The following is a 22,993-nucleotide window of genomic DNA, read 5'->3' as shown; positions in this document are numbered from 1 at the left end:
CTTTGTCTGTGAGGAGGGTGTCTCTGGAAGTCTCTACAGAAAAAACCCCAGGATGAGGGGCTGGAGGAGGTGGGGGTGAGCCCCTCACTTGCTATGCCCTGGTCCGGCAGCTCTTCCACCTCATCTATGGACAGCCAGACGTGGTGCGGCTGCTGGCCCAGCAGGCTGGCTGGCAGGATGTGCTGACTCGGCTGTATGTCCTGGAGGCTGCCACAGCCAGCAGTCCCTCACCCTTTCTCCCGGAGCCACCCACCTCCCCAGAGACATCGCTGCCCAAGCCACCCACCGAGTCACCCACTGAGCCTTCTGATGTCTTCCTGCCCTCAGAGGCCCCCTGCCCTGACCCTGATGCCTTTTACCATGCCCTGTCCCCGTTCTGCACACCCTTTGACCTGGGCCTGGAACGGGCCAGCGTGGGCTCAGGTAACAATGCTGGTGGCGGCAGCGGCAGTGGAACCCTCACTCCGGCCAGCCAGCCTGGCACACCTTCCCCGCTAGACGGGCCGCGGCCCTTCCCTGCTGCCCCCGGCCGCCACAGCTCCAGTCTCTCCAATGTGCTGGAGGATGGCAGCCTGCCAGAGCCCACCATCAGCGGGGATGACACCTCTAACACCAGCAACCCTCAGGTGAGGCGCCCATCGCAGCTGCTGCGTGGAGGACACGGGTGGCTGTGTGACCTTTCCAAGGGCGGCCTGTCACACCAGGTCTGCAGCCACCAGTCAGCGTCTCCCCTCTGCAGTCATGTTCCCAGAGGGTGGGGGGTCCTAGAACGGGGCGAGTCGCATGGAGCCCGAGTGGACGGTGCCAGCCAGCTCTTGGAAGGGCCCTTGAGAGAGCCTGGAAGGCTGGGACCTTGCAGGGCCTACAGGCAGCACAGCTCCCGGAGTTCTGCCTTGTGCTTCTGGTTTGGGAATGGGCCTCTGCTCAGTCTGTGGCACTCTTCCAGAGAATTCCAAGACAGGTCGCTGAAGGCTGGGATTACTTGGTGAAGTGCCCCATCTCTTCTTGGGAATTTAGTGGGACCCCAGGTTTCTTCCTTAGAATTCAGGGAATGGCTGAGGCCCCTATGCCTTTCTTTTAGGCCCTTGGTGCCAGGCTGGTTGTTAGCCAAGTGCTCTGCTTTTGACCATCCCTAGCAGTAGTGGACGTGGGGTACTGAGAGGGGACGAGTGGGGGTCCACCTGATTCTCTCACTTCCCAGCCCCCACACACACACCCCACCCCATGCCCACAGCAAACCTCTGAGGAGGAACTGTGCAACCTGCTCACCAATGTGCTGTTCTCCGTGACATGGCGGGGCGTGGAAGGTAGCGACGAGGCTGCCTGGCGGGAGCGGGGCCAGGTCTTCTCGGTGCTCACCCAGCTGGGGGCCTCAGCCACACTTGTGCGCCCACCGGATTACATCAAGCGCAGGTGAGAGGGTGGCTCGGGAGGGCAAGGAGTCTCTGGAGGCAAGGAATGCTTTCAGGTAGATCCCTAAGTCCCACTCCCACTCCCAGCCTCCTGGAGATGATGTTGGAGTCAGCCCTGACAGACATTAAGGAGGCGCCCCCAGGGGTCCTGGCTAGCCTCACCCAGCAGGCCCTTTGGCTGCTGCGCCTGCTACAAGACTTCCTTTGTGCTGAGGGCCACGGTAACCAGGAGCTGTGGAGTGAGAAGGTGCGGCTGCTGGGGGGTGGGGGTAGGGTACTGTGAGCTGAGTGAGTGCTCAGGTGCACGCAACCTGAGGCACCTGGTCTGGGAGGCAGATGGAGTGCACGTGAGCACAGGCTTGTCTGTGTGCTCAAACCCCACCTGGCCACCTGCCCGAACTTGCACTTGCTGCCTCCACGTGGATTCCCGGACGCGTCTCGTGATGGCCGTGGGAAATATGTTGTGTGTGGCAGCTCTTTGAAGGTGTGTGCAACCTACTCGATCGCCTGGGAGCCTGGCCACACCTGGCCAACGGCACCGCTGATCTCCGCGAGATGGCACAGATTGGCCTGCGTCTTGTGCTGGGCTACATCCTGCTGGAGGACCCACAGGTGAGCACAGTGGGAGATGCCGCGGGAGGCGGCCTAGCAGGACTGGGGAGCGCTGAGGGGGCCGGGTGCCACCCACACTCTCTTGTACCCACAGCTGCATGCCCAGGCCTACGTGAAACTACACATGCTGCTGCAGACGGTGGTGCCTGCCCGCCGGGAGGAGGCCTGCTATGTGCTCTCCAAGCTGGAGGCCGCCCTGGGACGGGCGCTGAACACCTCTTCCTCCCAGACGGCCGCCGAGAATGGGCAGCCCCCACCCCCAGCCGCAGCAGCTACGGAGCGCTGTTCCTGGCTGGTGCCGCTGGTGCGCACGCTGCTGGACCGCGCCTACGGGCCCCTGGGACTACAGTGGGGTCTGCCCTCGCTGCCACCCACCAACGGCAGCCCCACCTTCTTTGAGGACTTCCAGGCTTTTTGTGCCACACCCGAATGGCGCCACTTCATTGACAAGCAGGTGCCTTAGAGGTGGGTGCGGGGGAAGACGGGTAGGGTCTGGGGGCCAGTGTCCAGCACTGGTCTCTTCTTGCCCGACCCTGCAGGTGCAGCCCGCCATGTCGCAGTTTGAAATGGACACTTATGCTAAGAGCCACGACCTCATGTCGGGTTTCTGGAACGCCTGTTACGACACACTCATGAGCAGTGGGCAGCGGCGCCAGCGAGAGCGCATGCGCAGTCGTCGGGCCTTCCAGGTGGGGGCCCGGGCTTGGGGACGGGAACCTGTGCCACACAGGCGCCCAGAACCCGGGCTGACCGGGCAAGATAGAGAAACCGGGGCGGGACTGGCTGCAGTCAGCCAGGCTGAGCTCTGTCTTCCACCTAGGAGCTGGTGCTGGAACCCGCGCAGCGGCGAGCGCGCCTGGAGGGGCTGCGCCACGTGGCGGCCCTGAAGCAGCAGGCAGCACAGCACTCCACCGCCCTGCTGCACTGGGGGGCGCTGTGGCGCCAGCTCTCCTGTCCCCGCGGGGCCTGGGCGCTGAGGTGGGGCGGGGTCAGGGTGGGGTGCAGGGCTTGGATGTGCGGTGGCCGATAGCCCTCGGTGGACCCACCCGTGACCACCACCACCCGGGCCATATCTGCAGGGATCCCCCAACCCCGCGCTGGAAGCTGTCCAGTGCAGAGACGTACTCGCGCATGCGCCTGAAGCTGGTGCCCAACTACCACTTCGACCCTCACCTGGAAGCCAGCGCCTTAAGGGACAACCTGGGTGAGGAGTGTGCTGACCTCGGTCTGCCCAAGTCGTGTTTCCTGTCTTGCCTTGCTGTAACTGAGTATGAGCGCCTGAAGAAGTGTGTGGAAAATGGAATTAAAGATGTTTATTTTGGTGCAAAAATCTTTGAAGTCCATGTAAATGAGGGGTCTTTAAGAAAAGTTCATAGAAACTGTAATTTGTGAAAAAACTAGGCATGCATTTCAAAATTTTTTTTTTGTCCTTTGGCCAACTTCTCTTTTAATGCTATTTTTCCATGAGCTTTTTGAAATACCCTCAAACTCTTGGCCCCTTGCAGGTGAGGCTCCCCTGACACTCACTGAAGAGGCCTCGCTGCCTCTGGCAGTGACCAAAGAAGCCAAAGTCAGCACCCCCCAAGAGGAGCTGCAGGAGGACCAGCTAGGCGAGGACGAGCTGGCTGCACTAGAGACCCCGTGAGTGGGGCTGGGAGCCAGCTGACCGCCTCTGGGGAGATCTGCCTGGGGCGGTGGGCAGGGTCTGCCTGCGTGTGCCTGCTGCTGTGACATGGCTGCCCTGAGTGCAGGGCCTTTTTGCTGCCCAACTTCAGTCTCCTGTCCAAGGTCAGGCAGGGCCTTGAGAGAACCGTCTCATGGCTGATTGTTGCCCATCAGTAGCCAGCCCCCCCAGAGCAGGACTGAGACACGAGCAGAGTGGGATGGGGACCCCAGACCTGCAGGGGCTGGGGAAGGGGCAGCCGGGGAGAGGGGTTGGCGTCCTGGCGATAACTGGGGGCAGGGATGAGGACTAGGGCTGGTGGGTGAGTCAGGAAGCGGTCCCAGGGCCTGGATCCCAAGGCAAATGGTGGTCCCCAGGATGGAGGCGGTGGAACTGGATGAGCAGCGCGAGAAGCTTGTGCTGTCGGCCGAGTGCCAGCTGGTCACAGTAGTGGCCGTGGTCTCAGGGCTGCTGGAGGTCACCACACAGCATGTGTACTTCTACGACGGCAGCACCGAGCGTGTGGAAACAGAGGAGGGTGCGTCCTGGTGGAGCAGACTGGTGGGTGTGGCAGGGAACGGCAGAGGTGTGGGTCGAGCTGGGGCAACTGACTTCACCACCTACTGTTTGTCCCAACAGGCATTGGCCATGACTTCCGGCGCCCGCTGGCCCAGCTGCGAGAGGTCCACCTCCGGCGTTTCAACCTGCGTCGTTCTGCACTTGAGCTGTTCTTCATCGATCAGGCCAACTACTTCCTCAACTTCCCCTGCAAAGCGGGTGGAACCCCAGCCTCATCTCCTTCTCAGGCTCCCAGACCCCAACCCTACCCTACTCCACCCCACACTCAGGTACGGAACCAGGTGTACTCATGGCTCCTGCGCCTGCGGCCCCCCGCCCAAGGCTACCTAAGCAGCCGCTCCCCGCAGGAGATGCTGCGTGCCTCAGGCCTTACCCAGGTGAGCACCCTGAGTGTGAGTTGTGGGGGGTGCACCGTTGGGATCTTGAGGGCGGGGGGAGTGCTAGACAGCCCTGCTGGCTCACCTCTTGCCTTGCCTTGTCCCCCAGAAATGGGTACAGCGTGAGATATCCAATTTCGAGTACTTGATGCAACTCAACACCATTGCGGGGCGGACCTACAATGACCTGTCTCAGTACCCTGTGGTGAGGGCCCTCTGCACACCTCTGCCCTGTCCCTCTGATCTGCCAGCTCTGGGTTCACCCGAGGCTAGGGCCTGCCAGTGGGCCAAGCCCTGAGCTTGGTCCTGGGAAGGTGTGCCTCTGGCCATGACTTGGCCTCTGTCCCCCGCAGGCTCCACAGAGCCCCCTCCAGCCCTCACCCCTCCCATCTTGGCCTCTGTTCTCTCTGAAAGGAAGCCTGTCCCAGGGCGGTCTGTCCTGCTCCTCTGTGGCCCCTCCAAATGGTGTCCTAGCCTTTGGGCAGGCTGTGTACCTGGCTCCCTGCCGGTGAGGGCTGGGCAGGGTGGGCAGGCAGGGCCATCGGGACCCTCATGCAGTCCTTGTCCTGGTGGGCGGCCAGTTCCCCTGGGTCCTGCAGGACTATGTGTCCCCAACCCTGGACCTCAGCAACCCGGCTGTCTTCCGAGACCTGTCCAAGCCCATCGGTGTGGTGAACCCCAAGCATGCCCAGCTCGTGAGGGAGAAGTGAGCACGTGGGCAGGGGCTTGGCTCAGCGGGGTGGGGATGAGCGCCGGGGGCTCCTACTGACTCCTGCTCACTGTGGAACCAGGTACGAGAGCTTCGAGGACCCTGCCGGCACCATCGACAAGTTCCACTATGGCACCCACTACTCCAACGCAGCAGGCGTGATGCACTACCTCATCCGCATGGAGCCCTTTACCTCCCTGCACGTCCAGCTGCAGAGTGGCCGGTGCGGCCCCAGGGGTGTGGGGGAAGTCGAGGGGGACACAGGCCCTCCTGGCATCCCTAGCTGGCCTCTGGCTCCCCACTTCCCTTCCGTGCACCCTCTCTCCCTGGCTCACCTTGGCCCCGTGTCCCTCTCCAGCTTTGACTGCTCTGACCGGCAGTTCCACTCGGTGGCAGCAGCCTGGCAGGCCCGCCTGGAGAGCCCTGCCGACGTGAAGGAGCTCATCCCAGAGTTCTTCTACTTCCCTGATTTCCTGGAGAACCAGAACGGTAGGACACGGGCAGCGTGAGGATGCAAAGCCCAGGCTGGCTGGCCAGGAGTGACAGGGATGGCACAGGGTGCAGCTGACCCAGTCCTTTGCCAGGTTTTGACCTCGGCTGCCTCCAGCTGACCAACGAGAAGGTGGGCGACGTGGTGCTGCCTCCGTGGGCCAGCTCGCCTGAGGACTTCATCCAGAAGCACCGCAGGGCTCTGGTGAGGAGGCGGCCACATCGAGATGGGCGCACACCCACAGTTGAGGGTCCTGGGGGCACAGCCAGCCCTGGACTGACCGCCCCCGGACCCTCAGGAGTCAGAGTATGTGTCTGCCCACCTGCACGAGTGGATCGACCTCATCTTTGGCTACAAGCAGCGGGGGCCAGCAGCAGAGGAAGCCCTCAATGTCTTCTATTACTGCACCTACGAGGGTGGGTGGCGCACTGCACTGAAGTGGAAACAAGGTGCAGATGAGCGGGGGCAGGTGCACAGGGCAGAGGGAGTCCTGACTGCCCTGCCTCCTGCCCAGGGGCTGTCGACCTGGACCACGTGGCAGATGAGCGGGAACGGAAGGCTCTAGAGGGCATTATCAGCAACTTTGGGCAGACTCCCTGTCAGCTGCTGAAGGTGAGGCAGCTTGGAGCACAGTGGTTGGGGCTGCCCAGGCCGTGGCGCTAACTGCCCGCATGTCTGCAGGAGCCACACCCGATGCGCCTGTCGGCTGAGGAAGCAGCCCATCGCCTGGCACGCCTGGATACCAATTCACCCAGCATCTTCCAGCACCTGGACCAGCTTAAGGCCTTCTTTGCAGAGGTAGGAGGAGGACGGGATCTCAGGCTCCCATTCTGCAAAATGGGTTTAACTTCACTGTTCTTAGCAATGTTGTGGGACATAAGGGAATATCCAATCCGATTTAAAGGCACACTGGAAAATAAGCTAAACACAGCTGGAGTATGGGAGTGCCTTCTTCATGCGGGCCAGGACAGTGCTGATGAACTCAACCACCTCCAAAAATGCTGGGGAGATCAGAAGGCAGGCATCTGGCTGGCCCCTTCCTTCCTGCCTGCATTCCTGGATGTTGACCCCAGGCTGACCATTTTTAAAAATGATTTATTTACTCATTTATTTGAAAAGCAGAGTTACAGAGAAGGAGGGAGGGAGAGAGATCCTCCATCTGCTGGTTCATTTCCCAAATAGCCACAATGGCCGGGACTGGGACTGGCCTGGAACTTGATCCGGGTCTCCCACGTAGGTGGCAGGAGCCCAAGCTCTCAGGCCGTCTTCTGCTGCTTTCCCAGGTGCACAAGCAGGGAGCTGGATCAAAAGTAGAGCAGCCAAAACTGAAACTGGCGCTCATATGGGACGCCAGTGTTGCAGGTAGCGGCTTAACCCTCTGTGCCACAATGTCAGCCCCCAAGCTGCCTTGGAGGCTGCCCTCCCCTCCTGCCATTGGGCTAAGGGCTCAAGGAGTAAGGGGGTGGGAGGACCAGAGTTGAGACCGAGCTTGATCTTCTCAAAGGATCCGGCTCACCACCCTAGACACCCCCTTGAAGGCCCACTGGTCTCGCATACCTGCTTTTTGAGAGTGACTTCTGCATCTCTGACACAGGCTGTGACCCCTGGGGGCAGAGGGCAAAGGAAGGAGTGGTGTCCTGGGAAGCACATCATGTAGTCGGGGCCCCAGTGGGCTCTCAGACACCGCCAACTCTGCACTTCACCTTGCAGGTGGTCAGTGAGGGTGTGCCCCTGGTGCTAGCCCTGGTCCCCCACCGGCAGCCCCACTCCTTCATCACCCAGGGCTCCCCAGACCTCTTGGTAAGTGTACTGGGCGGGGCTGCACTTCAGCCCCACCCCACCCCCGACTTGCCCCAAGCCCACCTCTGTCCAATCCTGCCCGCAGGTGACTGTGAGTGCCAATGGGCTGCTGGGCACCCACAGCTGGCTGCCCTATGATCGCAACATAAGCAACTACTTCAGCTTCAGCAAAGACCCCACCATGGGCAACCCCAAGTAGGACAGAGGGCTATGGGTGGGGGTGGGTTGAGTCCTCTCCTACCCAGAGTTAACCAGCTGCAGGGGAGATCCCTGAAGGTGTGGGTCTCTCCCATGTGGCCTGGCCTCACCTGCCACCTCCCTCCCTCGGTCAGGATGCAGCGACTGCTTAGCGGCCCTTGGGTGCCGGGCAGTGGCGTGACTGGGCAGGCGCTGGCTGTAGCCCCTGATGGAAAGCTGCTGTTCAGCGGTGGCCACTGGGATGGCAGCCTGCGAGTGACTGCACTGCCCCGAGGCAAGCTGCTGAACCAGCTCAGCCGCCACCTTGGTATGCGCAGCCCTGAGCTGGGGGGTGGGCCTGCAGGTGGAGGCTGGCGTTCTGAGGCTGGTCAGGGAGGCTGTGGCTACTCTGTTCTGCTTGTACACTCCCCTCCCCTCCCCTCCCCTCCCCATGTAGATGTAGTGACCTGCCTTGCACTGGACACCTGTGGCATCTACCTCATCTCAGGCTCCCGGGATACCACGTGCATGGTGTGGCGGCTCCTGCAGCAGGTGTGTCCGGGGGGTGGGGGGCAGCCCTGTGGGAGGTCCTGTGGCCCAGACCTGCAGCCCAGCTGGTCTTCCCTTTCCCTCCCCTGCTGCAAACAAGCCTGAGACTCGCTGGCCCTCAGCTCTTTGAGCTTGGACAAGGCCTGTGACTTTCCTGAGCCTCAGCCTTGTCATCCAAAGGCCAGTCCTAAGCCAGCCCCGGCTCCCCACAGGGTGGTCTGTCAGTAGGGCTGGCACCAAAGCCTGTGCAGGTCCTGTACGGCCACGAGGCTGCAGTGAGCTGTGTGGCCATCAGCACTGAACTGGACATGGCTGTGTCTGGATCTGAGGTGTGTGTATGCGTGTGCTCTCGGGAGGGTGTTTGCTGGCGCTGCCCCCGGAGCCAAAACCCCTGTCCAGCACCCTAAGCCGCCTGTCCACAGGATGGAACTGTGATCATACACACTGTGCGCCGTGGCCAGTTTGTGGCAGCACTACGGCCTCCGGGTGCTGCATTGCCTGGGCCTGTGTCCCACCTGGCACTGGGGTCTGAGGGCCAGATTGTGGTACAGAGCTCAGCGTGGGAGCGTCCTGGGGCCCAGGTATGGGGAAGGGGTGCCCCGCAAAGACAGGGGGGCAGGCACTGGGGATCCTGTCCTTGCCGACACGCCGCACTCCCTGCAGGTCACCTACTCACTGCACTTATACTCTGTGAACGGGAGGCTGCGGGCCTCCCTGCCCCTGGCGGAGCAGCCTACGGCCTTGGCAGTGACGGAGGACTTTGTGTTGCTGGGCACGGCCCAGTGCGCCCTGCACATCCTCCACCTGAACAAGTGAGCCCCACCGTGCATGGGTTCAAGGCCCCTCACGCTGATGCTGGTTGTCAGGGGACGCCGGGGTGGTCCCTGGCATCCCACGTTCTCTGGGCACACCTGTGGGCATGTCCAGCCGTCTGCTGGTGGCAAAGCCCCCCATTCTGTGCTTCTCCCCCGCTCCAGGCTGCTGCCGGCCGCGCCGCCCCTGCCCATGAAGGTGCCCATCCGGAGCGTGGCGGTGACCAAGGAGCGCAGCCACGTGCTCGTGGGCTTGGAGGACGGCAAGCTGATCGTGGTGGGCTCCGGGAAGCCCTCTGAGGTGATGGAGGGCAGGGTGGGGGCTGGGGTGGGGCGCGGGAGCGCGGCCCTAGCTCACTCCGCCCGCTCCTGCCTGCACCAGCTGCGCAGCAACCAGTTCGCGCGGAAGCTGTGGCGGTCGTCGTCGCGGCGCATCACCCAGGTGTCCTCCGGCGAGACGGAGTACGGGTCGGGAGAAGCACGCTGACCGCCTGGCCGCCCCGGCTCCGCCCCCAGCGGGCCCGACCTGCAGGCAGGCCCCGCCCAGGCGCCGGCGGGAACACCGTGGAGTCGGCCGCGCCAGCGGGTGGGCGGGGCCCCACTCCCGCCCAGCTCGGGGATTGGCGGGCGCGTCACTCCAGGAAGTCCCGCCCCTCGCCCTTAGATGGGGGCCACCCTGAAATCCCGCGCTGCCTCCGCGCTCGCGGCTGCACATTTTGCACAACCTGGGGCCGGGGGTCCCTGGCTTACGAACCCCCAGTCCCGGCGGAGCACAGGGGTCGCCCGTGGCCTTAACCCCTCAAGGCGGCCCCAGCTCTCCGTTCTTGGCAATAAACCCGGCCTAGTTTTGTAGCTGCTGTGTCTCCAAGTGTGCGTGCGTGCGGCGTCGCGGACCGCGGTGGCCACCTCGAGGCCGCCTGGCTCGCATTCTCCGGCTTCGGGGCTGGTTGGGCAGCGCGCACGTCCCTACGGGACCGGGCGAGGCCGCCAGGGGGACGCCCGCACCCCGCCCGGCCCCGCCTCCCCATTGTCCGGCCCCTTCCCGGTCCCACCTCCCGGCCCGCCCCGTGCCGCGCTGGGCGGACCCGAACCTGGCCTCCCCAGGGACTCCGCGCCGGCTTCCTGGCGGGCCCGCGGGTGGGCCCACGGGTGGTCTCGTGGCTTCAGAGGCCGAAGTCTCGCCCCGCTAAGTGGATCGTGCACCCGCGAGGGACGGCGCAGCAGGTCAGGGGGGAGTGGGGGCGGAGGCCGGGGCTTGCGGAGCGGAGGGCGCCTCTCTGCCCCCACCTCGGGGTCCGCGATCCTGTGGATGTTGTGGTCCCCGAGCCGATGTCCGTGTGTCTGTGCGTGAGTCGGGGCTGGTGGGCATGCTGGGTTGTTGCTTTGTTGGCTCGGAGCCGGCTGAGGAGGCGGGGAGAGATTCCATTCTACCAACTCAGGGTGGTGTCGGGCAGGTGGACGCCAGGCCTGCGTGCCACTGCCTGCGCTGGTCACAGGCCCACCTGTCAACAAAGGTCCCAGAAGAGCCCCTCGGTGTTCAGTGGCTCAGTGTACACACCCCACACGTGGCAGGGGCCACCAGCCTGTGTTCCAGTCCACTTGGCCACAGCACTGGATTGCTGACTTAGCCTTACTGTGGGCACATGGCTGGCAGACATCTGGGTATGCGATGGTTAACTTCTGGGGATGTGGGGGCCCTCCCTTCTGTTCTCCATTTCCTCCAGGAAAGGGCCCTCCTCCACCCAGACTTGGTACCCTCTTCCCCACACCTCAGGAAAGGGGGCCTAGCAGAGTCAGGGCCATAGCGTCCAGGGAGGAGCTGGGACGGAGGGGCCCTGCCCTTCAGGGTTTGGCCCTTTGAATTTCCGGGTGAGAAAGGACCACTCAGGTGGTCTCTGGGCCCATGGCCCTGTGGCCTTGCTGCATCTGCCAAGCTTCCCTTCTCCTCGGCCTCTGAGCTCTAGAGGACCAGACACTGACCGACAAAGGAGCATCGTCACAAGACACCCGCCTGCCTTGGGGCCTTAGGCTCCTGCTGAGACGTGTGGGGCTGAGTCCCCCGCTGCCACTCTCTTCTGGCTGAGACGGGACCAGAGGCTGTGTCTGCTTTCGCGCCTCTAGCATCCTTGGACTCAGACCAGGGTCTCTGAGACGCGGTGGTTTCTAACCTGTCCACCGTCATGAGCTGCGGCCTGACCCCTCCAGCTGGCGCCAGCTCTGTCGCCTCCATCACGCCTGCCACAGGAGGAAACTGGTCTAGCCCCGGAATGAATCAGGATGGAGTGAGCCGGAAGACAAGGCTACTCCAAGGGACTTCTGGCCTGAGGATTTCCCCCCGCCCCTAAACACAGCCCGTCGTGGACTCAGGAGCAAGCTCCCAGGGAACCAGGCTGACCAGCAGAGCCATGCTTCAGAATTCCCACCACAGCAAAGACATGGCTTTTGTGGGTAAGTACCCTTTGATCCAGATCTTGGGCCCTGGGCGGGCTACGAGGTACCCCAGCTGGGTAGGTCACCAGCAAGTCCCAGTCACAGGCTCTACAGTCCCTGTCTCAGCTGTCTGAGGGGTGGGGGTGGGGGTTGGTGGGGTCTACGCAGGGTCCGGGGACCACTGGCCTCTGGGCAGAAGAGAGCAGCAACATTGACTTCCCTTCTGGCTCAGCTTTATTTTGCAAAACTCTCCAAGACCATCCGTGACCAGAGGCTGCTTGTGGGGGCCAGCAGGAACCCCTGTGCTCTCACAATCCAGACTTGATGGAGGAGCCGCAGCCACTGCCTTCTGGTGCCGTGGTTGGCGGAGGTGGTGCAAATGGGGCAGGAAAGGGAGAAGCTTGCTGACTTGTCAGATGGAGACGGTGGAATTGCACGAGCAGAGGCCTGGGAGCTTGGGGAGGCACAGACAGCAATCTGGGAAGGGCTGGGTGTCCAGGCTGGCAAGCAGAGGTGAGCCTGTCGGAGGTGAGGGCAGGGAAGTGGGCCAGCCCAGTCTAGATGCCCTGCAAGGAGCTGGCGACTCTACCTGCCCAGCCGAGTGTTTGCCAACTTTTTTTGAGGACAGGTGTGAGTCTGTCAGAGGCCTTCACCTTAGTTCCTTGCTCCTGACTCTCTCCTTCTTCCACAGATAGGAGCCTGAGAGGGCAGGACGGGGACGGGGATGGGGTACGGACAGGGGCAGGCACAGCCCTGGCCTTCAATACCTCCTCCTCATTCCCGGATGAGCCTCCCGAGGGCTCAGGCAACATCATCCCCGTCTACTGTGCCCTTCTGGCCACTGTGGTCCTCGGTCTGCTTGCATACGTGGCCTTCAAGTGGTAGGTGGCCTGGGCACTGCCTTTTGGCATCCCCTCCCCAGCTGGACTCCCGGCCTGCTCCCTGTCTTGGTGAAAGTGGGAGCAGACTGGCAGGTCCCCTCTACTCCCCATAGCTGGCGATCACATAAGCAAAGACGGCAGCTGGCCAAAGCTCGCACTGCAGAACTGGGTGGCCTCGACAGGGACCAGAGGCACGAAAACAGTGTCTTTTTGGACTCGCCCAGTGATCCCAGCCAGGGTGAGCCCCTTTCTCCATCTTGTGGTCCTTTGGATCTCTCTGGTGCTGCTATGCCACCACCCACCCCTCGGGTAACAACTCGTGTCTCCCACCCTAGGGCCACAGTATGAGCCTGGCTGCCGACTCTACCTGCATCTCCCCCGGCAGCAGCAGGAGGAAGCAGAGCGGCTCCTGGAGGTGTCGGGCGAAGCTGACAAGGGCTGGCGGGGTCTGGCAGGCCGCCTGGGCTACCCGCCTGAGGCTGTGGAGACCATGGCCCAGGGCCAGACGCCAGCCTATACCCTGCTGAGGGACTGGGCCACTCAAGAGGGCAGCAGAGCCACCCTCAGGGTGCTAGAGGAAGTCCTGGCTGCCATGGGTCGTGAAGATGTGGTCCAGGCCCTGAGCCCCCCAGCCGAAGGCTGCTCTGTGGTGTGAATGATGGGGCGTGTTCCCCACCCCCACCCCAGCTCCTCATACACCTTCCCCTTGTGGGCTTCCTGGCATTGCTGGCCTCAACCCGCTTGGTTCTGGGGGAAACACCAAAGATGCTGCCACCACTCACTTGCTCTCCCTCTCCCCTCCAGGACAGGTACCGGCCTATGGGGGAGAAGGGAGGTTGGCAGTGAGGGTGGTCCTGCCCTCCCAGTCTCTACTCCACCTCCCTTTATTTAGCCTCAGCTATTTTTCTACTTTTGTATCACACATTAAAGGTACTTTGGACTTGTTTGTGCTGGCTCTGTCTGGCTTCTTGGGCCTGTGAGGTCGCTGGGTAGCTACGAGGCAGAAGCCCTGAAAAAGGCTGGGGGTGAGGGGAAAACCCTCTCCTATCAGCACTCAGGTGATGAGTAGCATGTCCCATGGAAGACGGATGGGCTTTGGAGACAGACAAGTTCACGCTGTGCACCTGCCATTCACTGGTTGATTCATGCTAAGAAGTGATTTTGCCTAGAACTTTAGCTTCCTTGGCTGAAGATAAAAATGGCACATTCAGTATCCCCATCCCCAAGGTTTCCAAATTGGTACTGATGGAAGCTGGTTTTAGCCGTGTCCTGACTTAGGCTGGAGGCTGCCCCTCTAGTCAGGAGGCAAGAGCAACCTCCGTCCCAGCAAGCTGGATGGCAAGCTGGAACAGAAAAGCAAAGGGCTCTTCTTCCAAGACTCGGCTCTACTCAGGAGAGGGAGCTCCAAACATGCCTCTACAGCTGCTCATGTGGTCTGCATACAAGCCAAGGACAAGAGGTCAGAACACCCACCCAAGGGGCAGTTCAGGACAGGGACCTGGGCCAAGCCACCTGCACCCTATGCATATGCCCACCCGGAAAAGGAGCAGGTAGGCAGGCTACCACGGTTTGTTTTTTTTTTGTTGTTTTTGTTTTTGTTTTTGACAGAGACAGAAAGGTCTTCCTTTTCTGTTGGTTCACCCCGCAATGGCCCCTACAGCGGGCGTGCTGCGCCAATCCAAAACCAAGAGCCAGGTGCTTCCTCCTGGTCTCCCATGTGGTACAGGGCCCAAGCACTTGGGCCATCCTCCACTGCCTTCCCGGGCCACAGCAGAGAGCTGGCCTGGAAGAGGGGCAACCGGGACAGAATCTGGCGCCCCAACCAGGACTAGAACCCGGTGTGCCGGTGCTGCAGGCGGAGGATTAGATTTTTTTTTTTGACAGGCAGAGTTGGACAGTGAGAGACAGAGAGAAAGGTCTTCCTTCTGTTGGTTCGCCCCCCCCCGACCAATGGCTGCCACAGCCAGCACTGCGCAGATCCGAAGCCAGGAGCCAGGTGCTTCCTCCCGGTCTCCCATGCAGGTACAAGGCCCAAGCACTTGGGCCATCCTCCACTGCCTTCCCGGGCCACAGCAGACAGCTGGACTGGAAGAGGAACAACCGGGACTAGAACTCGGGGTGCCGGCGCCGCAGGCGGAGGATTAGCCAAGTGAGCCGCGCGCTGGCCGTTACCATGGCTTTTGAGCGCCTGCTTGGGAAGGTACAATGGCTCTATCCTGGGGTGTACCGCATCCAAGGGCTTCAGCAGCACAGCCATCCACACTCACTCAGGGGACCTGGGATCCAGTCGTGGCCCACGGATGCCCAAGGTAGATCCTGTCCCCTTATTAGGACTGGCTGTTCTGAGTAGCAAACTCATCGAAACTGCTGTTCCTCAGAAGCAGATTACCAGGCTTTTTAACGCCCTGTGATTCTCCCTTAAAATAAGGAAGGATAGGAGGTTTATAGCCCCCTTCACCGTGAGATGACCCAAGGGCAATAACCCTCAACAGTCAGGAGAGCAAGAAAAGGCTAGTTCCGCACACTGGAAACATCACATCCAACTTCAACGCAGCTCGCAGCAGAGTGCCAGGTCCTGTGTTAAGTGGCATGGACAGGATCTAGATGAACTGTCTTGGGGATCTGAGCCTGAACGAGTCTGAGGAAAGAGACTTTCTTCCCCCCTTAAATATATATTTATTTATTTGAAAGAGCATCAGACAGTGAGGTCTTCCATCCACTGGTTCACTCCCCAAATAGCCACAACAGCCCAAGGCTGCGTCAGGCTGATGCCAGGAGCTGGGAACTTCATCTGTATCTTTCCCCTATGGATGGGAGGGCTCCAAGTGTTTGGACCATCATCCACCGACTTCCCAGGCACATTAGCAGAGCGCTGGATTGAAAGTAGAACAGGACCGGCGCCGCGGCTCACTAGGCTAATCCTCCACCTTGAGGCACCAGCACACCTGGTTCTAGTCCCAGTCGGGGCGCCGGATTCTGTCCCGGTTGCCCCTCTTCCAGGCCAGCTCTCTGCTGTGGCCCGGGAGTGCAGTGGAGGATGGCCCAAGTGCTTGGGCCCTGCACCCCATGGGAGACCAGAAGCACCTGGCTCCTGCCATCAGATCAGCGTGGTGCGCCGGCCGCAGCGCGCCACCCGCGGCGGCCATTGGAGGGTGAACCAACAGCAAAGGATAGACCTTTCTCGCTGTCTCTCTGTCTCTCTCTCACTGTCCACTCTGCCTGTCAAAAAAGTAGAACAGCCAGGACTCAAATTGGCATATAGGTATTCCAAGCAGTGGCTTAATCTGGTACACCACAATGCTGGCCCCAAGGCGAAGAGATTTTGAACAGAGATAAATACAGAATCTCTTCAAACATGTCTTATCTGAAACTTGACCGCTCCCTGGCCACTACCCTTTAATGGAAGACAGCCTAACTTTCCTTGAAAAATCTGAAACTTAGGCTGGCGCCGCGGCTCACTAGGCTAATCCTCCGCCTGCAGCGCTGGCACACCAGGTTCTAGTCCCGGTCGGGGCGCCAGATTCTGTCCCAGTCCCTCCTCTTCCAGTCCAGCTCTCTGCCGTGGCCCAGGAGTACAGTGGAGGATGCCCCAAGTCCTTGGGCCCTGCACCCGCATGGGAGACCAGGAGAAGCACCTGGCTCCTGGCTTCAGATCAGCGTGGTGCGCCGGCCACAGCGCACTGGTTCACATTGTGGGGTGAACCAACGGAAAAAGTAAGACCTTTCTGTGTCCACTCTGTCCAAAAAAAAAAAAAAAAAAATCTGAAACTTAGAGCTTTGGGTCATAACCCCAAGTATGACATGATTCTGAGTTCCAGTGGCTACACCCTGTACTGCAAACCTACCTCTGGGTCTCACATGTGATGGCAGGGACCTAAGTACCTGAGCCATCAGCTACTGCCTCCTAGGATGTGCACTGTTAAGAAGTTGGATTGGAAACCAGAGTACCTGACAGGGGGATGCAGGTGTCCCAAGTAGCATCTTTAGTGCTACACCAAATGTCTACCCCACTGCCATTTTAAATAAGGGACATCAATCGCCCCAGATGTTAGTATATGGGGGTATGTGTCTTTGAATCAATTTACATGGATACCAAGAGGCAACTGTATGAGTAAGGTTAAATATAACACCTCTAATTATTATGATCTTAAAAATTCCTTTAACACTAAGGTACCAGATAAGTTACTGAGCCTCAGTTTCCTCACTGTCAGTGCTGATCCCTCTGCCTCAGGGTTGTAAGGATTCTATGTGGTACAGAGTTTAAGCTGCTGCCTTTGATGCAGGCTTCCCGCATGGGTGCCACTTCAACTCCTGGCTACTTCACTTTCTATCCAGCTCCCTGCTAATGTGCTGGGGAAGGCAGCAGAAAATGGCCCTAGTACTTGGGCCCCTGGACCCACAGGGGATACTCAGATGAAGCTGCTGGCTCTTGGCTTCAGCCTGGCCCTGCCCTGGCCATTGGGACCATTTGGGAAGTGAACCAGCTAGTAGAAGATGTCTAACTCTACCTTTCAAATAGATAAATAAATCTTAAGAACAAAACAAAATGATTAAATGAGCACAATCTGAGCTCTAAGTCTCAGTGTAGTACCCAGCAGCGAGTGGGTACTCCGACTTCTGCCTGCTCTACATAGGATTTGGCAAGCCTTAGCCTGGCTTCACCTCTTCCCCAAGGGCACTGCTACAGTGAGAAAAATAACTGCTGCAGAGATATGGGACCAGCCTCTTTGCAAAAATAAATTCCAGTGTGGCCTGAAGTTCCTGGCCCTCACTGCCCAGACGACCAACCCATCACTGAGCCCAGCATCTTCCCAGAGATGTCCATTCTCACAACAATCTGTGCACTGTGTCCCTTCTATAGGACTCCTCCGCTGTCATCCCTCCAAGTGTCCAAGCTCAGGGATTCCAAATAGCAACTGAGCGTTCCAGTGGGCTAGGAGGAAAAAAGAATAAAAAGACGAAGGAAGTGGGGGTCAGTGCCATGGTGCAGTAGGTTAATCCTCTGCCTGCGGCGCCGGCATCCCATATGGGCACCGGTTCTAGTCCCGGCTGCTCCTCTTCCAGTCCAGCTCTCTGCTGTGGCCCAGGAAGGCAGTGGATGGCGGCCCAGGTGCTTGGGCCCTGCACCCGCATGGGAGACCAGGAAGAAGCTCCCAGCTTCTCACTTCGGATCAGCGCAGCTCCAGCCGTTGCAGCCACCTGGGGAGTGAACCAACAGACTGAAGACCTGTCTCTCCCTCTCACTGTCTGCAACTCTACCTCTCAAGTAAAAAAAAATAAATAAAAATCTTTTAAAAAAAACCACAAAGGAAGGAAGAGAAGGAGGGAATAAAATCTATCAGTGAGCTCAGAGATATCAAGTATCTGGAGGGAAGAGGTCCAATGTGTCTCTCCAGGCAGGAGGTATTAAGGGGAAGATACATTTGCTTGTTTTCATTTTATTTTTTAAAAAATATTTAATTTGAAATGGACACACACACCTACACACACCTTTTATCCACTGGTTCATTCCCCGGATGGTCACAAGGTCAGGGCTGGTCCAGGCTGAAGCCAGGAGCTCCATTTGGGTCTCCCATATGGGTGGCAGGGCCCAAGGACTTGGGCCTTCTGCTGCTGCTTTCCCAGTGCATTAAGCAGAGAGCTGGATGAAGCAGAGTAGCTGGGACTGGAACCAGCACTCAGTTTAGCCCACTGCGCCACAATGCTGGCCCCCATTTACCCGTTTCTTGAATGACCTATTAAAGAAGTTCAATCCCTATGAGGTCTCAGATCACACTTCCTTTGCTCTAGAAAGCTTGTGCAAATTGATACAATCCCTGAGCACAGCCACAAGATCCCAAGCCCACAAGTATTAGTTATCTGGCAAATGGCTGCCTCCATCATAGATGGAACTTGTGGGGAACAAGGTCTGTGACAAAAATCCAATAGCAGGGATTAACCTTGGACTTCACACATCAGTAACCACCATCTCCTCTTTCTCCAGGGGAAGGACTACAAACAAACATGCTTGCTTAACTTTTAGGGAACACACATACCAAGTTCTTTAATCGATTTTATTTTTTACATAAAAAGTTCAGTAAAAATTGGATAAAGTAAAGTGATTTTAAGCAGTAAATCAATCTTATCAACATAGCACAAGGCTGACCAAAACCACAAGGCAGCCTGCTTTGGAATATTTACATGATAACAAATTAAACCTTGCAGGAGAACTTAAACCATCCTTACAAAGTCTTCCTGTGATCCTAGCACGTAAAGGCTAAAAGCGAAACAAAAACCAGGAAAAAAACAAAATTATTTTCAATATATTCACATATACATTAAAATATAATACAGATCATCAGGGTTTAGGGTCTTGGGTGGGGATGCGCATGGGTCTGTGCGCTGACAGCACCGCCAAGGAGGAGACCCAGGTTAGAGTGGGGTCAGGTCTGGCCAGGGTCTTCCCTAAACCCTTGCCTCTGGTGGCCTCTAAGCACAACCCAACAGCTTACAAGAGGGATCATTTGTTGCAGATGAAGCTCACTTTTGTGGCTTTCAGTTGACACCTGCAGGTCTGCATCCTCCAGGGTGGCAGTGCCATCAGGAGTGCAGCCCTGACAGGGTGGGGCAGAGAGGCCCGTGGGAGTTCTCCCAGAGTCTGTGCTACCTGATTCACCTGTTCTTCCACCCGGCCCCATAAGTCACTCTAATTCAGTGTCCTCTTTGGGTTTGTAAACAGCCCCAAACTTCTGCATGTACTTCTTAATGTACTCCTTGGTTTTGTGTTTCACATTCTCATTGCACTCCAGGTCCTCGGGGTTCTTACAGTACTTCAATTCCTTATTCATAACGCCATGAGTCAGCTGTCCAGGGCACAGGAAGAAAAATACAACCAACAGTTAGAGTGGAAATGATCTATGATCTGGGGGTTGGGGGAGGAAGGATAGAGGTGGTAACCCAACTTGCTGCTTCTGGGGCTTTTCACAAACACTCAGAGTTGAATAACTGGGTAGTTTGGAACAGGCTGGAACTGAGGTTACCAGAAAGGAAAAACTCCGCTCTCCAAGTTTCTTAGAGAATATGGCTCTCAAGTAAGGGGCCCCTCCACCCCAAATCACAGCCTGGCAGTTCTTGCATCCCCAGTCCTGGATCTTGCAAGGTAAATCACACTTCCTACAGTGAAAATGGCTGTCATACAAAGTACAGTTTGCCTAGAACACTGACAGACCAGAGAAGGGAAAGTACCTTGCGAGCAAGGTGTTTGAAGTCCTCAGTTGTAGTAATTCTTCCCACTTTGCAGTCAGGTTTCCGGTAAGGGTTCAGGCACTGGACGATGAACTGGGACATCTGAGACAGAGTAAAGAGCACATGGTGTTCAAAGATATGGAGAGGTCACGAAGCTACACCAAAAAAACATAGCAAGTGCAGCTAGCCAATCCTCCCCTGTTCTTCCCTCAGGGTGGCTGCTTTGAACAGTGGAACCACCATGAGTCAAAGATAAAAGGATCCTTGGTCAGCCCTGAGACGGGAAGAGCTCCCAAGGATGGACAGAGCACGCCTCACAGCAGAAGCTGGAGGGATCCATCGGCTTCAGGCTTCAAGCAACAAATTCTGTGAACTCAGCATACAAAGACTGCAGCTAGGTTCTGTGGTCCCTGGAGGAAGGGTAGGCAGAGCAAGCATTCCAAGAGATACTGTGAGGGTTAGCAACCCAAGGACTGTAAGCATTTTGTATTTGATGGTTACTTAGAGTCTGTCAGTGCTGCACTTCATTGTGTTCATATCACAGCCATGGGGAGCAGATGGAAACATGGTCTAACAGCCAGGGCTCAAAGGGAACAAAAAAAGTCAATGACAGTCACTGAACAAGGACTACCCATCCCTGAAATTCAGTAAGCCTTCAGGCACACAGAGACAAGGCTGTATCACAAGATGGGCACTAAATCAACAGCTGCTGGGTGACTCTGAGAAACTCAGTTTTTATTCTTAGAGGAGTCTTTTAAAGGTTTTCTGACCTCCATATTCTCCTCTTTCAATCCATCCCCCAAATACAGTCAAATGTTTCTATATCTCCTGTTTAAAATCCTGTCAACAGTTTGTTGTAACCCACAGACCCTCAGGCCCTATAAGAAACAGCAAAACACCATTCAGCCTCATTTCCAACATCCCTTGTCATATTCTGGGGAGTTAGTTCTAACTCCCTAGAAGGGGTGCTGTTCTCTTGCCTCTGCATTCTGCTACCCCAAGTTATATCCCTTCCCAATCCATCTGGCCAGTTACTAGTTTTGATTCAAGGGTCCTGCCTGCTACTTCACACAGTGGCCTCCAGTCTAAGCATAGCCACTCTTCATATAGCTGCCACTTAATTACAGATTTGCTTCCTCAAATGCAGTTTTTTTTTTTTTTTTTTTTTTTTTTTTTTTTTTTTTTTTTTTGACAGGCAGAGTGGACAGAGAGAGAGAGAGAGAGAAAGGTCTTCCTTTGCCGTTGGTTCACCCTCCAATGGCTGCCATGGCTGGCTCAAATACAATCTTAGCCTCTTCAATGAACAAAGACTGGAGTTTAGAATTTGGATGGGGGCTGGCACGGTGGCGTTGCAGGTAAAGCTGCCACCTGCAGTGCCAATATCCCACATGGGCGCCAGTTTGAGTCCTGGCTGTTCCACTTCCCATCCAGCTCTCTATGTCCTAGGAAAGCAGTAGAAGATGGCCCAAGTCCTTGGGCCCCTGCACCCATGTGGGAGACCCAGAAGAAGCTTCTGGCTTCAGATTCGCCCAGCTCCAGCCGTTGCAGCCTTTTGGGGAGTGAACCAACGGATGGAATACCTCTCTCTCTGCCTCTCTGTAACTCTGCCTTTCAGATAAATAAATAAATCTTAAAAAAAAAAAAAAAAAAAGAATTTGGATGCCATAAGTCAGACAGGAAGTTGAATGTTCTGTTGGCTGGAAATATACTTCAAACAATATAAGGAAGAGCTGCTTTCTCCCAATCTCTTAAGAGTTAGGTAGCTGCCAAAAGACTCAGCAGAGAGAGAGAACTGGAACTTGAACTGTAAAGGTCAGAATTCACAAAGTCTTTTGTCTAGAACTGGCCTTCCCTGAATGTTAACAGTTCTTTGACCTGTACATAAGGAATGACAATGCCCACTTCAAGGGCAAAATGAAATGGCGGATATGAAAGTACTCACCCAGTTGTGAAGGAACACATCAACATATCATTACTAACAACTAGAGGGTCACATCACAGATACCAGGCAAGCAGACCAACACTTCAGAAAGCTTTCTTTTGCCATAACAAGGCCTGCACGCAGTCAGGTAAATGGATCTGCAGAAGAACTCTTGTTAAGCCAACAAGAGTTGGCTGAGAAGTTCTTAATGGTAGAAGCACTATGTCAGCATGATTCACAATTCTAAATAAATTTTATGCTCTCGCCTGTCTTGGTCAAGGGAGACACTATATACAGGACAAGAAAAGGAAGGACTCAGGTTGAAGCCTGAGGAGATTAGTGCCCTCATCTACCAGATCTTACCTCTTTTCTGAATACTTCTTTGCTTTTCTTAGCCAGCTCACTGGAGGTGTCTGCTTCTGCTGTCTTGGGCTTTTTTGATGTCTAGAAATAGAAAATACAACAGTGCTAGCACGAGAAGTCTGTCCAGAACCCTCCTCCTTTATCCCAGCTGGGATACCTAATTCTTTACATGAGAATCCAATTAAAAGCCTTGACTCAGCACATGACCCGAAGTCAAATTGGTTGTTCTGTTTCAAATCCTGTCATTTGGTTCTCACCTCCTCCTTAAAAGTCGGGTTCCAGTCTTCCACCCAAAGTTGAGCTATGTTCTTCAGTAGCTTTACGTGTTCAGTTGTTTCAGTCATTCTCTCCATAGAGGAACATGTTATATGATGTGGACTGTTCGTGCCCCTTTTCTAAGCTTAAGCCCCTCACAATGTCAGGTGAGGCCTAGGCTCTTCCCTTCTGCCAGCTCTTCCATTACAGGATTCCAGACAAGGGCAAAATGTTCTGTTTCCAAGACCTTTGGTTACTCATCACTGTTACTCTAAAGGCAGAGCTGGCTAGACTACAAAAACCAGTCTCAGCATGAAGGAGAGGCTCCTTGGAGATTGGTTATCTCCAGTTCAGGAATAGAAAGACTAAGGGACTATCAAGCTTTTAAGGGGAAGGAGATGGGGATCAATGCAGCCAGTCAATGGATGAGTAAATGCTAAGGTAGAGAAGACACCCTATCCCAAGCTGGAAAGATGGTGACAAACCTAGGTACTTTCCTAGCCCTGCTAGAGGGAGGTGCTTCTTAGTTCCACAAGCAGGCATCCCTGGCACACAAAGCATCTGCCACACAGGCCACCTCCCCACATCCTTGCTCACCACTAGCCATCAGGCCCCTTTCCCAGTATATACAGATATATATATATGTGTGTGTGTGTGTGTGTGTGTGTGCGCGCGCGTACTTCTGAGCTAGAGGCTCAGAGAAATTTTATACTCCCCAGTTTCTGTTTTTCTCAGTTCC

General features: G+C 57.0%; 3 protein-coding genes across 16 annotated transcripts in view; 2 read left to right on the top strand and 1 right to left on the bottom strand.

Annotated features, from left to right (window-relative positions):
- Positions 1-10,032, top strand: part of NBEAL2 (neurobeachin like 2) — a 30,438-nt gene extending 20,406 nt beyond the window's left edge. For 8 of the 9 annotated variants that reach the window (XM_051852501.2, XM_051852500.2, XM_008260544.4 and 5 more), the window contains 28 exons: positions 111-626; positions 1,235-1,413; positions 1,500-1,659; positions 1,887-2,024; positions 2,119-2,478; positions 2,564-2,713; positions 2,845-3,002; positions 3,104-3,228; positions 3,530-3,665; positions 4,065-4,225; positions 4,327-4,643; positions 4,753-4,848; positions 5,225-5,349; positions 5,435-5,575; positions 5,711-5,841; positions 5,937-6,046; positions 6,141-6,258; positions 6,357-6,454; positions 6,524-6,640; positions 7,553-7,642; positions 7,728-7,837; positions 7,975-8,147; positions 8,277-8,371; positions 8,581-8,697; positions 8,791-8,949; positions 9,032-9,180; positions 9,346-9,481; positions 9,563-10,032. In XM_051852501.2, the coding sequence (XP_051708461.2) occupies positions 111-626; positions 1,235-1,413; positions 1,500-1,659; positions 1,887-2,024; positions 2,119-2,478; positions 2,564-2,713; positions 2,845-3,002; positions 3,104-3,228; positions 3,530-3,665; positions 4,065-4,225; positions 4,327-4,643; positions 4,753-4,848; positions 5,225-5,349; positions 5,435-5,575; positions 5,711-5,841; positions 5,937-6,046; positions 6,141-6,258; positions 6,357-6,454; positions 6,524-6,640; positions 7,553-7,642; positions 7,728-7,837; positions 7,975-8,147; positions 8,277-8,371; positions 8,581-8,697; positions 8,791-8,949; positions 9,032-9,180; positions 9,346-9,481; positions 9,563-9,667 (4,470 nt within the window). In that variant the 3' untranslated portion in view covers positions 9,668-10,032. Of the gene's footprint in view, positions 1-110; positions 627-1,234; positions 1,414-1,499; positions 1,660-1,886; positions 2,025-2,118; positions 2,479-2,563; positions 2,714-2,844; positions 3,003-3,103; positions 3,229-3,529; positions 3,666-4,064; positions 4,226-4,326; positions 4,644-4,752; positions 4,849-5,224; positions 5,350-5,434; positions 5,576-5,710; positions 5,842-5,936; positions 6,047-6,140; positions 6,259-6,356; positions 6,455-6,523; positions 6,641-7,125; positions 7,494-7,552; positions 7,643-7,727; positions 7,838-7,974; positions 8,148-8,276; positions 8,372-8,580; positions 8,698-8,790; positions 8,950-9,031; positions 9,181-9,345; positions 9,482-9,562 lie in introns of those variants that run through there. The other variant, XM_051852506.2, reaches the window with a different exon arrangement.
- Positions 10,033-10,177: 145 nt separating this feature from the next.
- On the top strand, positions 10,178-13,437 carry LOC100351250 (death domain-containing membrane protein NRADD). The gene is made up of 5 exons (XM_002713333.5): positions 10,178-10,404; positions 11,532-11,628; positions 12,302-12,491; positions 12,605-12,729; positions 12,827-13,437. Exons 2-5 carry the CDS (start codon positions 11,586-11,588, stop codon positions 13,144-13,146), a joined length of 678 nt encoding a protein of 225 aa, XP_002713379.1. The 5' UTR covers positions 10,178-10,404; positions 11,532-11,585; the 3' UTR covers positions 13,147-13,437.
- A 5,093-nt stretch (positions 13,438-18,530) lies between these two features.
- Positions 18,531-22,993, bottom strand: part of SETD2 (SET domain containing 2, histone lysine methyltransferase) — a 117,385-nt gene continuing 112,922 nt past the window's right edge. For all 6 annotated transcript variants that reach the window (XM_051852507.2, XM_070050926.1, XM_051852508.2 and 3 more), the window contains 3 exons: positions 22,000-22,080; positions 19,716-19,817; positions 18,531-19,333 (listed from right to left, as the gene is read on the bottom strand). In XM_051852507.2, coding sequence (XP_051708467.1) covers positions 19,172-19,333; positions 19,716-19,817; positions 22,000-22,080 — 345 coding nt within the window. In that variant the 3' untranslated portion in view covers positions 18,531-19,171. The remainder of the gene's footprint in view (positions 19,334-19,715; positions 19,818-21,999; positions 22,081-22,993) is intronic.

Source organism: Oryctolagus cuniculus, chromosome 10, assembly GCF_964237555.1.
Source record: "Oryctolagus cuniculus chromosome 10, mOryCun1.1, whole genome shotgun sequence".
NCBI lineage: Eukaryota > Metazoa > Chordata > Mammalia > Lagomorpha > Leporidae > Oryctolagus > Oryctolagus cuniculus.
The sequence above is the reverse complement of the archived record's forward strand: the minus strand, read 5'-3'. Positions and strand labels throughout refer to the sequence as shown.

Coding starts and splice junctions, on each gene's coding strand:
- LOC100351250 (XM_002713333.5), top strand. CDS start 11,586: ATGCTTCAGAATTCCCACCACAGCAAAGACATGGCTTTTGTGG. Junction 11,629..12,301: donor CAAAGACATGGCTTTTGTGG/GTAAGTACCCTT, acceptor CTTCTTCCACAG/ATAGGAGCCTGAGAGGGCAG. Junction 12,492..12,604: donor GCATACGTGGCCTTCAAGTG/GTAGGTGGCCTG, acceptor TACTCCCCATAG/CTGGCGATCACATAAGCAAA.